General features: G+C 41.5%; 1 protein-coding gene across 9 annotated transcripts in view; it reads left to right on the top strand.

Moving 5' to 3' along the window:
• The window catches only part of plppr2a (phospholipid phosphatase related 2a), a 65,959-nt gene that overhangs the window by 38,286 nt on the left and 14,450 nt on the right, over nt 1-13,223 (top strand). For 7 of the 9 annotated variants that reach the window (XM_027285357.1, XM_019273305.2, XM_019273320.2 and 4 more), the window contains one exon: nt 3,142-3,330. In XM_027285357.1, coding sequence (XP_027141158.1) covers nt 3,142-3,330 — 189 coding nt within the window. Of the gene's footprint in view, nt 1-2,732; nt 3,331-13,223 lie in introns of those variants that run through there. The other 2 variants (XM_010731527.3, XM_019273325.2) reach the window with 1 other exon arrangement.

Genomic DNA, 13,223 nt, shown 5'->3' with positions numbered 1-13,223 from the left:
CCATACAGTATGTACAGCACATGTACTGTGTGGCACAGCTCTGCTCTGGTCAGAGTGATGTGACTTTGAGCTGGACGTCACCAAGGGCTTCAGACAAAGACTGCCCATTGTTCTGTCGACACATTATACCCAAAAATGTCCGATTGGACCAAAGGCCGCTTTGTCCAACGACCAGAGAACAAAAGCCCACTGCTCTGAAGACCCAGTTTTTCAAGAATACACACTCCCTGGAGTTGTGCAGACATCAGACCACCTTGATTAGGTAACTTTCATTGTCATGGTAACAATAATAAACACATGGTTAACATAGATTGAGGCAAAACTACTTTGTTAGGGTTAGGAAAAGTTACATAAGTTAGACTTTTGGATCCTCGGCCATTTGTTTTTAAAATAATGGCTGTCAGATAAATGGGCTTCCAGTCCAATGGGACATTCTTCGGACTGTTGGGGTTTGGGAATAATGGGCAGAGGGAACAATGGCAGTGACAGCCACTGTCTGCCTCCGCTCTCTGTTTGCTGATACTGAATAGTTGTGTATCGAATGCCGTTCAAAGAACTTCTAAAGAAAAAAACAAGCTTAAATTTCCTCCTCTTAAATGATAGACACTTCAGCATTAAAGCTGCACTAATCAAGTTGTTCCACATTAACATTTGATCAAATAACTATGTTGTATTGTGTAGTGGTGGATTCACAGAGGATTTTATCTCTTTTCTTATCAGTTTCCCCTTCACAATTTTACATTTTTAGCTCTTTCAGCTCATTGTTTTGATTTTTACAGCCTATAACTTTACTGTTTTGGTTCAGTCTTTAGCGCTCTCATCAACCTTGTTTCAGGTAGCTGTTGTCAGTGAAAAGCTCTGCTTATACTATCTGCCCAGTGTTATGGAATTTTCTATCCTCAGGTTACACAGGGTCACGTGTGAGGTCTTCAGCAGTAGTAGCTGTTTGGCTTTATTTGAGGACAGCAGGTGTCAGCCTATCTCAACACTGTGGTGACCAGAGTCAAAGAAACTGTTGTCTTCCTAAACATAATAGATAGCTTGCCGTTGATGTTCTATTAACATAAACAGACAACGGTGGCTCCAGACTATGACTATGACAATCATCAGCTGTTTCCTGACACTTTGGTCATGAAACTTCACAAGGCGATAATACGGCAATTATTTGCAAGTATAGTAAATATTTTACAGCTTTTTGTGACTCTACACGGCCAAAAATAGTCTATTATTATTACTCCTAACAATTTACTAAGGAGCAAGTATTTACACATTCCACATAAATTTTAAGATTGTATTAAAACATTTTTACCATAGTCACCACAGCCAAAAATGTTTGTAATTAATCTTTTTTAATGGATTCATTAAAGTCTGTGTAAAGTCAAAATAAATATGTGTTCTGAGTTTGTCAGACCAAAGAAGAAAGTGTTATTAACCATCCAGCCAAATTTGAATGATTAAAAACATCAACAAGTTTATGAAATGGGGTGTTAAAATCAGGTAAAAATGAATTCTCAGCTCCAGGACTGTGGGGGCGTGTCCTCTGAATGTGCTGAAGACACACCCACTCGTGGGAGCAGTCGGGCAGCCTGACAGACTGAAACTTGTCAGATGAGTTCAGAAAATGACATGACTACAGTAACTTTGAAACACTCTGAGTGAGATGAATTCATCTCTATCTCTCTGCTAGAGGTGCAGGGGTATGCTCAGGGTGGCCTCAGCATGTCATCGAGCCACCCTTTAAGGACCGCCCACAAAATCCTGGACTGAAAAACTGTTTTAACCTCTAACTCCACATTTCAGTAACATATCGTTCAAAGTCTTTTCACATGTTTTCAACAACTATTTTTAACATATTTAATGTGTTTTGAAAGACATCTCCTTTACACAGACTTTAAGTGGGTTTTTGTCATGTATCAAGTCATTTTACAACGCAGGTTGCTCTATGAAAGTAACTTGCCACATACATATTTGCAATAATTTAAATTCAGAATAGAATAAATTCTATCTAGAATAAAATAAAACAATATTGTATATGTATATTCTATTTTATGATCACTTGAATTTAAGCCTGTAATAACTGCAACTACCACAAACACTTTGAAGCATATCTGAAGCAGTTACATATTTACACATCCAGCAGATTCAGAGCAACATTAATATGTATATATTCTTTTGCAGTTGTGTTTCTGTCCACTTGATGATTGTAGACCAACATTAATGAGTATCCATCAATTCATGAGATTAATATCTGGCTCTTCAGCTCCTTAATGTTCCACTATGTTTGCCCGCTAACGTGGTGCTGAGCAGGTAGTGCAGAGTGGATCACACAGCCTCAACATTATCTTCTTAAAGCGTAATCTGTTCCCCTTTGTGCACTTCTCACAAACTGAAATGTGTGATCAGACGTGATTTACACCTCATCCAAGAACATGTGAGATGTTTGCACATCATCATCATCATCATCATCATCATCATCGTCGTCATTATTTCAGACGTGAGTGTTTTTTTTAACATCAGCTGATGGTGAGAACCACATGTCTGCAAAAACACACTTCACCCTCCTGTGCGCCTGCCCTTATCACACACACACACACACACACACACACACACACACACACAGTGTATTTACATGTACACCCGCAGCTCAACTGTAGTAGATTTCATGAGTGCTGGCAGCATTAAAAGCTGCCTCCCCCCTTTCTCTCCCTCCCACCTCGTTCCCTCCCGTCCTCTCTCTCTCATTCTCTCGTCGATCCCTGTGCAATTCTTTGTTTTTGCTGCTTATGCTGCCACAGAAGCCTCCATTATTCAGATTTTTTATTTATCTTGTGGAGTGAGAAGCTTTATCCTGCAGATTTCCTTTTCTCTTTCTTGTCTTGTTATCTCTCTTTCTCTCTCTCTCTCTCTCTCTCTCTCTGTCTCTCTCTCGCTCGCATCCAAACACTGAACCTCTCTCACTCTGTCTCTCTCTTGGTCCGTATTTCCTATGCATCTCCCTGTGGCTGAGGGGAACAGGGACTTGACTCTCCCCTCTTCCTCTCCCCCTCCTCCTCCTCCTCTTCCACCTCCACCTCCTCCGCGTCCTCTTCTTCACCTCTCATCCTCTTGCTTCCTAACGGAGGGATAATGTTCTATTTCCAGCTGGTGATCATGGCTGGGACGGTGCTGCTGGCTTACTACTTTGAGTACACGGACACCTTCCCCATTCACATCCAGGGCTTCTTCTGCTACGACAAGACCTTCTCCAAGCCCTACCCCGGTCCGGACGACACCAGCAAGATCCCCCCAGTCCTCATCTACTCGCTCGTCACAGCCATCCCCACCATCACGGTAAGAGTCGGGTGTATTTATAATATATTTGCATTTAAAGAGGGAGAAAAGCATGTGCGTGTTTGATGAAATAAGAAGTTGTCAAAGTTGACGCTGTGTGTGTGAACTGTTTTCTGTATGTGCACTCACACTGTGAATGTAGACGAGAGAAAGCATTGGTACGATTTGTGAGTTTTTGCAGTCTTGCGATGAATCATCTCTGTGTGCTGCACCACTAATATAGTGAGCAGATTGGCAAGCTGCATGGAGGTAACCCCCTCCATCCTTGACAGGCAGGTGTGTGTGTGTGTGTGTGTGTGTGTGTGTGTGTGTGTGTGTAGAGTGAGAGAGAAAGAGAAAAACAAGATGCGAGAATTCCGCTCGGACTGCACAGAGATGTAATGGGGATGTGCAGACAGGTCATTAGAGGAAGAAAAAGACAGAATTGGCCAAAGAGGAGTCAAAGAAACAAACAATAGAGAGAGAAAGAAAAGTGCAAAAGTTGGAGTGGAGGCAGTGATAAAGGCAGCAGATGCTGTCTGAAAAGAAAAACTGGAGATGATAGGTGAGAAAAAGAGACAATGAGCACAAAGGAAGGCAATTTGGAGGGAAGGGGGTGTGTACTTTTTTCTTTCTTTTTTTTCGTGTGTGTGTCTGTGTGTGTGTGTGTCTGACGTGTGTGTGTGTGTGTGTGTGTGTGTGTGTGTGTGTGTGTGTGTGTGTGTGTGTGTGTGTGTGTGTGTGTGTGACGTGTGTGTGAGGTTAGCTGCTGAGCCCCAAGTGAGACGGAGGGCAGTAAGCGTGAAATGCACAACACCTGGCGCTGACTCTGAGCACTGACACAAACAAAACACAGAGAGCAGCACAGACACAAGCAGCCCACAGACACAATACAAAAGCAGACAAACAACCTGAGCGGATTACATGCACAGACAAAAACCACAGCCTTCACACAACAATATCTTACAGCTGCAGCACAAAACAGACACAGATCCTGTTTGTGAGCAGCGAGGACAAAGGTTGTAGGTTATTATGTAGTGAGGCCGCTGTGTCACAGCCACAATACACACTATTGTAGATATATTTATATTATATTTAGTTGTATTAGGCTGAAACAATGTGCATGAGCAGTATTCTAATACATATTTTGGTCTAAGTGCAGTATTGATTTAGGGACTGTATAAAAATTACTAGACAGGGGAGGGGACTGAGAAAAGGGACTCTGGTTATATATTTTTTTAAAGTCTGTAAAGACAATTCTAAGATTTCTTTCAAAATACATGAAATATGCTGAATATAAACATGTGAAAAGACTTTGAACGATATATTAGTGAAATGTGGAGTTAGAGGTTCAAACTGTTTTTCATCAGTTTTCAGTCCAGGATTTTGTGGGCGGTCCTTAAAGGGTGGCTCGATGACACGCTGAGGCCACCCTGAGCATACCCCTGCACCTCTAGCAGAGAGATAGAGATGAATTCATCTCACTCAGAGTGTTTCAAAGTTAGTCATGTCATTTTCTGAACTCATCTGACACGTTTCACTCGCTTCAAAATGGCTGCTCGACTGCTCCCACGAGTGGGCGTGGCTTCAGCGCATTCAGAGGACACGCCCCCACAATCCTGGAGCTGAGAATTCATTTTTACCTGATTTTAACACCTCATTTCATAAACTTGTTGATATTTTTAATCATTCAAATTTGGCTGGATGGTTAATTACACTTTCTTTATTGGTCTGATAAATTCAGAACACACTGACTGACTTTACACAGACTTTAAAGTAGTTTAAAAAGTCTAAAATATTTGGAAGAGTAGGTGAAGTTTTTATTTATTTTTCTAACTTTTCTAATCTCAGATTGATTTTTTGTTTTATTTTTCCCTTCTGAGATTTATTGTTACCAACTGTAACAGGTTTTTTAGGAGCTCTTCAAAAATATGAAGCGGGTGCATTTTTTCTCTGTCTGGAGATGTTGGGGAGAGTGTATTGTATTTTTTTTTCTAAGTCAAGGAGAAGGTTCAAAGAAGTTGTTAATAATGCATGCCAGGCCTTACATAAGGGATTATGTACAGCGAGTCGTTCATTGTTGCAAAATAAACCCTGACAGGTTGTAGCAAAGAATCAGATTGGGCTCAATATGATCTTGAATCACCCTGAAGGGGGGTTATTTTCACAACAGTGACTCACTCGCTGTACATTATGCCACTTATTACACAGACTTATTATACTGACTAAAGAAATCAATTATTTGACAGCACATATGCATGTAAGGATGATTTTATTGGGTCCATTGTGGTCCTCCATAGTTTATGATCAGAACTGTGTCATAGCAGTGGTCTGATATACAGAAATAACAGACTGTAGAATGTAGAATCAGAGTGTGTTTAATAAAGCTGTGTAATCTTTTTCATATAAGATTCAGCCCTCTGCCTCAGTAGTTTGGTTTAGTTTCATGCATTTAAATTAAAATCATTTTACTATTGATTAACATTGTTGAAATCCAGCAGCTACAAGCACTAATCCAAACCAAACAGACCTCACAGCTGCCCTAGCTGAGGGTGAATTACTTTGTAAGTTGATCTGGGTCAGAGCACATTACTTACACCAGCTAGTCTGCCCTAACCTGTGCTGACAGAGGCTTTGGTGTGTGTAACAAGCAGCAAGGTAAATCACAGCAGTGATCCCTGTGATAGCATCGGTCTGGTGCAAATGGTGTGCAGGGAAGAAGCAAATCAGAGCTTTGTGCTTGTTGTTCATTAAAACATGCTTTTATATGGTTTAAGTAAGAGGATCAGATCTGTCATAGCATTTGTGTTGCCAAGCAACATGATTGTACAGCATCTACCATTGTATTTTGAACAATTTGACTGTCTTGGAGTTTCAGAGATGTACGGCACTGTAACTGCAGGTTAGAAGCTGGACTTTTAGGACTGACAGTATATATAGGGCGACCCTGGCTGGCTGAATCACTGTAGGTAATCAGCCACCAGTGTCTTTGGGCCAGAGCCAGAGACCTTCAATTCCAAAAGAGGGCACTCTAGCTCTCTGTCAGCTCCCAGTGGGGTCCCAACATCTAATTAAAATCATCAATCACCTTTTGAAGTTTGAGCACAAGGAGCTAATGGAGTGTTTGGAGAAGAGAAAGGGACCTGACGCCTCAGTCCATGTGTGTCTGTGTATGCATGTTCTTCCTGGTTAGTACAATTGGTGGACATTTGTACTGTGTTCTGACCCTTATTATTTCAGCCCTGCCCAGTAGAAGTCCAAATTATTGATCCAAAATGCAGCTGTAGATTGCAGCCCTGCTGAATTATATTGGCTTATACACAGAAGTGTTTCTAATATTTTGTCCATCCCATGACATATCAGCAAGAGTGGAATTTTGTGCATTTCGTGAGTGTTGTATTTGACTGCGTTAGCGTCAGCCAGGTGTACCTAACGGCAGTGGGTGTAAAGCCTCATCTGACATTAAAGAGCAACTCAATACCTGAAAATCTCACCATGCTGCAGTGAGGTAGAGGGGGACTAGAGGACCTGGTGACATCACTGTTGGGTGTGGTTACATGTTCAACAGGTTAGAGACTTTCAGGTAATTAATAGATGACTTGTTCAAGGTAAGTTCCCTATTCCCAGCAGGGACAAGGACATGATCCCTCACTGGCTTCCCACCAAGTAAACACTGCCTGACCATTGAGCATTTGGTAATTCATGTCTCACCTTAGTTAGGGTTATGACTCGTGTCAAGCTTTCTATTTATAGTAAAATTTCTCTAAATTCATAATGAGTTCTTGATTTCAGACAGAGGAAGCTTTTCATTTCTAACAGTCTACTTACTGTTATATAGTCCTATTTTTTGTTTAGAGGAGAAAAACAAGTGAGCCAAGCCATCTATTTTTTTATTTACACATTAATGCCAGTAGAACACGGTCAGATTTTACCCCGAGGCTACTGACTATCTGCAACAACACTGAAAACTCTGCACACAACCACACACTTTGGTGTTTTAAGGGCATCTTGAGAGTTTGCCTAATGGAGCTTGTGAGCCAGTTAAGTCCGGGATGAATTAACTTATCTAGAACAGATTCAATCCGACAGTGCGTGCGCAGATGTGCATTCATGCTCCTCTGTAAGCTCTTCCTTTGATCAGTTTTTTTTTTCAACTTTCCCTCTCTCCTGACCTCGGCTTCGTGTCCTTTCTCCACAACCTTCCCCATTCCTCATGCCGCGACATCTCATCCACGTTGACCTTTTTGCCTTCATGTTCTATTCATCACCATTCCTCCATTCTCTGTGACATTACAGCCTCATCTGTGTTTAGTCCAACCTTTTTTCTCTAGCTGGAAATCTGCGATATTTACCTCACTTCAGTCTGATTTTATGTTTACCCGTACTACCATGTCTGATTTTACAGGATTGTTTCCACTCTCATCAACACCTCTTCTACCCTTTCAAACTCTTCACGCCCTTTCTGACCTGTGCAGGTCACACTGGTGTTGGTCTCATCCCAGTTAACGCGTCTTGTCTGAACTGATGGAGCTTGTCTGCTCTACAATCTGTGGCTCGGCTGATCATCAAACAGACTCCAACCACACACAGGAAGGCATGAAAATTCTCTTCCAGTCCCATTTCCTGCTCTTTTTCTTAGATAAAGACGAGTCTTCTGCATGGCTGAAGTCATACTGAGATAAAAGGCAGACACAGTGAGACATTAACATATTTTTTAATAAACAGGAAGAAATGTCAGTTTTCAGTTTTGTTTTGACTCATCCAGGTGAATTCCAGGTGACACTAAATCTGCTTGTAGTTAAGACGCTTCGATAAAAAAGACGAGACAAGCTCAGTTTATCTGGAAGATTCAGATATGTCCCAATATCACAAGTTATACTTCCACTGATGCATAAAATGACTAATAAGGACAACCTGTTACTTACTTAATTACTGACTTAAGTATCAATGAATCAATAGAGAATCAATGGAGAAGTTAAACTTGGGATTTTGGGAAATATTCTAAATCGGAAACTCCATGGGATTTATAGAAATTTATGGAGATTTTTGGAAATTAGTGGGAATTAATGGGAATTAACTGTAAATTGGAGGTAATTTAAACAAAGTGTATCATATCCAAACATAAATCTAAACTTTTTGTTTTATCATAAGCAGACATGCAAAATAAAACAATTAAAAAACATTTCAACAGATTTATTTGTAAGTAGAACTTTATCAAGTTTTAAGTATTTTATTGAACAATATTATGTACTCCACCAGCTCTGATGTGTGTCTTCAATAGTCTCTGTGTGGCCTGAGGATTTAAAGTGTGGTCCAGGTACAGAAATCACCTGTGCAGGTCGGGGGTGTGGCCTCAGTAGCCCTGCAGTAAGCAGTGTGCTATGTGCATGTGATTGAGAAACAGCAGATATTCAAGTGGACCTGCATGAAATCTGGTTGTTTTAGTCAGGATGATGCTAAAATATATTTTCCACAACCATATTTAAGTTCCCTGTTAAGGGCCAACCTTCAATTTTGTAAATTCCCAGTTTATTCCCAGTGTATTCCTATTAATTCCCGTTAATTCCCATGGAAAGTTTCCAGCTTTAAAAATTCCCACAATTTTGCAACCCTACTCACCAGTGAGAGATTTTTTATGAACTGGCCACCAAAAAGTTTACAACTGATTATAACTGACTTATTAAATGTTGGTAAATGATGTACCATCATTGATAAAGCGTATAGAGTGATATAGCGTAAAGAGTATAGGTATAGTGTGATAGAGTCAGACTAGCTGTCTTACCCTGTTTCCAGTCTTTATGCTAAGCTAAGTTAAGCAGCTGCTAGCTGTAACTTCATATTTACTGTATAGATATGAATGGGGTGTTGATCTTCTCAAGTGTATTTCCTGTGATGTTTAAGAGCGACCACATCACTCAACCTAGGTACAGTATGTGTACAGGATACAGTAATGAATAGGGTTAGTACATGAACCCTGCAGTAGATACTGACAGTGACCTCCAGCACCCTTACAAAGAAATTCAGATTTCTTCATCACAGTTTACCTGTTGAGCATTACACGCTTTGCTTGATCTAGGCAGTTTGTAAAGCCTCTGTGAATGAAATGTGCTGCAGTGTAATTACCTCGCCTTGCTTACCTCCAACGTCTGCTGTATTAACTCCAATGTAAAAATAACACAGAAGACGTAATAAAGGCCTGGTCAGAGACCAGTCATGGCTAATTAAATGTGTTGGATCGTCCATTTATATTTAACCAATAAAAAGTGGGTGCAGATGTTTTTCAGACAGAAATATCTTTTGAAAAAAAATGTGTGAACTTATCACCCCATTAGAGACCGAGCTAATTAGCCTGCTAGCTGACAGAAAGCTCTGTTGTTCCGAGACGTTTTTACTCCGTTAGTGAACTGTTGAATGAACTGTGTGAAATCCTCAGAAGATGTGTACAAGCAACAGAGAGCTATAGGGAGTCAAAGTCAAGATGGTATTCAGGCTGGTCTCTCATCCTTCATTTCTTTCATCAGTCTTTATGAAGAGATGAAGCGTGTTCTGGAGGTTTACTAACTATATTCTATTTCACTACTAACAGTCAATTCAGTCATTCAATCATACAAAAGAAGTTTACATTTGTTTACCAACTAGTTTTGAGAGTCTTTTTAGCTTCCAGGTGTATCCCAGTGTGACATGTGCTTTTTTATATTACATAAGAGGATATAGTTATTAGTTATTATTTCATGAATGGTGTGTGTGTGTGTGTGTGTGTGTGTGTGTGTGTGTGTGTGTGTGTGTTGTATTAGTCCTATGTTTAGCACATATCTCAGATGCCCTGCATGCCCCCGGGTTTGTCTGGATGTCACACAGGTGTCCTGTCAGCGTCCTGACATCTTCAGACATCATCAGACTGACATTAAACCCTTTTATGCCACACTTGGAGGAACCATGACATCACACTGGCCCCAAGAAAACTTATTAAAGTTAACGAAGTCTGGTGGGCAAGGCGCTCCTGATTGGATATGAAGCCACACAGAGAACGGACCAAAACAGCGTCACGGCCATGACGTCAGAGCTGTTCCCAGTGGAATTTAGGCTTCACATTCATGCACAATGGAGACATGGATGAATGCCTTTACGTCTGTCTGTCTCTCTGTCTGTCTGTCTGTCTGTCTTGATTTTTTTAGCTGGGTTTCTTTTTGTTTCCAAAATCAGCCCTACACAAACACACACAATCAATCCAGGCCAATATGCTGCTAACCCAGGTTAATGAGACAGATGGCAGGGTGGGCTCCGTATTGGGAGAGGAGGGGGGGGGGCATCGGTTGCTGTGACACTGGCTGCCATGGGAGCATATGTGCCTGGGTAAAGCCGATCTCGCCACTTCCTTTTGACTTGTGTTCTCCAGTCTGCGGTGGAAAGGGAAATGAGGAGAATGTGTGATAAGAGAGGTGATGTACAAAGTAGGTCATTGCAGAAGAGCAGAAAAGATGAAATCTCCGCTCAGAGAGAAACTCAAAGTGAAAGTGATAAGGATTCTATTCATGGAAGGAGGAGGTACATGTTGTTTTCTTCACTGCACATTAAAGTGTCTCCGTTCGCTCCAACTATCTACACTGCTGATATCCATGCAGAAGCATAATTTACCACAGTCTGCACGGTTCCCACTGCCTGGAACACGATCACAGGTCTGATCACGATAATAATCACCCTACCCAAGCCGGCATAGGATTGCATCAGCAGAGCATTTGCATCAAACAGTCTCCTTGTTCCCTCTGTCACATTTTGGAGTTTACCAGTTCCTCTCACTCTCTCTCTATAGTTATGTGGAGTTGCCTGCTCCATGTATATTTTCCTGGCAGGCCTGAGGCAGTTGTTCATCAGACTGATTAACTATACCGTGATTGGAGTGAGAGAGAGTGTATTTATGCCCTTCCTGTTACCTATCGAGTGGTTTCAGGAGAAGTCACCCGCTCCTGTGAAATGGGATTAGACCTGAACAGTGGTCGTCATTTCTGCTTCTTAGCTTTGATCCATTTTTCAGTCAGGCAGAGAGGAGAGACACCTCAGGGGTCCTGTGTGGCTGGTGGACTGCCATGCTTCACTCAGCGCCTCAGAGATCTCTGACAAGTGCCAGAGCCCAGTCTGTATTCACAACAGGGGTGCGTCCCAGCTCGCCACCCTCTATTCTTACATCTTTGCATTTGGCCGCAGCACCAAGTCTGTGCATTCCACTCACACACACACACACACACACACACACACACACACACACACACACACACACACAGAGTATTCATCTTAAAGGGTTAGGGTTCTCTATTTTAATGTGCTGATGTTATCCATTCATTCATTCATGTTATTGCTGATTTAAAGTTATTACTGTATGCAGGGTCAGTGAAGAAAAAAAAGTGTGGAATGCAGCCATGTTTAGTGGTAAATTTAGGACGTTGTTTCATGCTGCACACAGCTCAAGAAGTTCTCTAGAGCAGGGCAGTAATAAGAGATGGTTACTCTGCTGAGGAGTTGGACAAGGGAAGCTTCTTATCTAACTGTTCACTGTGGCTAATCTCTATAAACAGATATCTGCATATGAATGCTGAATGTGTAGGCAGGGGACATGATTTTGGTATCTGAATGTTCTAGTTTCCATTTGTAGTCACAGACTTTGGTTGCATGCAGAGACACACTGGGTGATATGCAGCCTCAGAACTCATCGTCTGATCGAGATGCCATCTCTCCACTTCAACTCCAATGTTGCGTTTCATCAGCTGGCTGCTCGAGAAGCCCCAAAACATTTTCTCCTGCAGCTACATTGTCATCAGATAATCTACGGGTTCCAAGATTTCACTGTGGCTGTTGCATTAGTCCCATGTGTCATGTTTTTGTGAGCGCTAACCTGTGTGACAAATAGTGGATTAGCGTTAGCAGTAAGGCTGATATCAGAGTACAGTAACGCTGGATTGCATACATGCATCATTTCCTGACTATTTGAGTCCAGCTTGGGACCACTACCAAAGAAAGAATGTCAATGTCAAAAACTGGATAAAAATCAGAGAGACACACACAGATCATCCTGGGAATAGATTTTGCGGACAAAGTCTTGGGATTTAACCGTGCTCATTAAAGGGTACATTCAGGTACATCGGGCAGACGACCCCGTGGTTAGAGGCACCGGTCTGACTCCAACTCTGTGACAAAAAATAGATGATTGTGTGCCTGAGATGTAAAAGGACAAAGGCAGGTAGAAAGACAAAAAACAGAATGATAGATACACCCTGAGACATAAAACAGCTTGCAGTAGCATCGAGGCAGATTTCTTTGCAGAATGTAACAGCGGGCTCTGTAATTGAACTGGATAAAAATGGAAAAGCAGAAACAGAATATATAAGCCACTTTTCTTTCCACTGCAAAAAAAAACAAAAAAAAAAACAATGAGAGGTGAAAGAGGAAAAGATAGATCAGAGAGAGGAACAGGGTTCGGTGATGCTGCAAAACAATGATGAAGAGGTTTTGCTTCTGTGAAATGGAATGAATGTGTGCTGCTCTGAGTACACCAGCACAATACTAAAAACAAGTGTTTGGATGCCAGGGCAGACTCTCAGCAGGCTAACAGTGGTTACAATCTGCAATCACACTTTGCTCACTGGAACGTTGCATGTGTGCGGTCGTGATTTAGTATCTGTGTGCATGAATGAGTGCTTTTTTTTTGCACATCCCTCCATGTTTTTGTAGATAATTTTGTGTTTGAACGCATCATGTTCTTTTCTTGGTCGTCATTCTTCAACATGTCAGAGGATTCAGGTTACATGCCGATGTTTGTGTTCTGTTCTGTTTCCAGTCGTTTTCCTATTAGCGCCCATTCCACACAGTTCAAATCCCGGTGAGAAACACATGTGAGTAAAGGTGATGGTGATCCTGACGCA

The sequence above is a fragment of the Larimichthys crocea genome, chromosome XII (genome assembly GCF_000972845.2).
Source record: "Larimichthys crocea isolate SSNF chromosome XII, L_crocea_2.0, whole genome shotgun sequence".
Taxonomy (NCBI): Eukaryota; Metazoa; Chordata; class Actinopteri; family Sciaenidae; genus Larimichthys; species Larimichthys crocea.
Note: the sequence above shows the minus strand (reverse complement) of the source record. Positions and strands in the feature narration are given on the sequence as shown.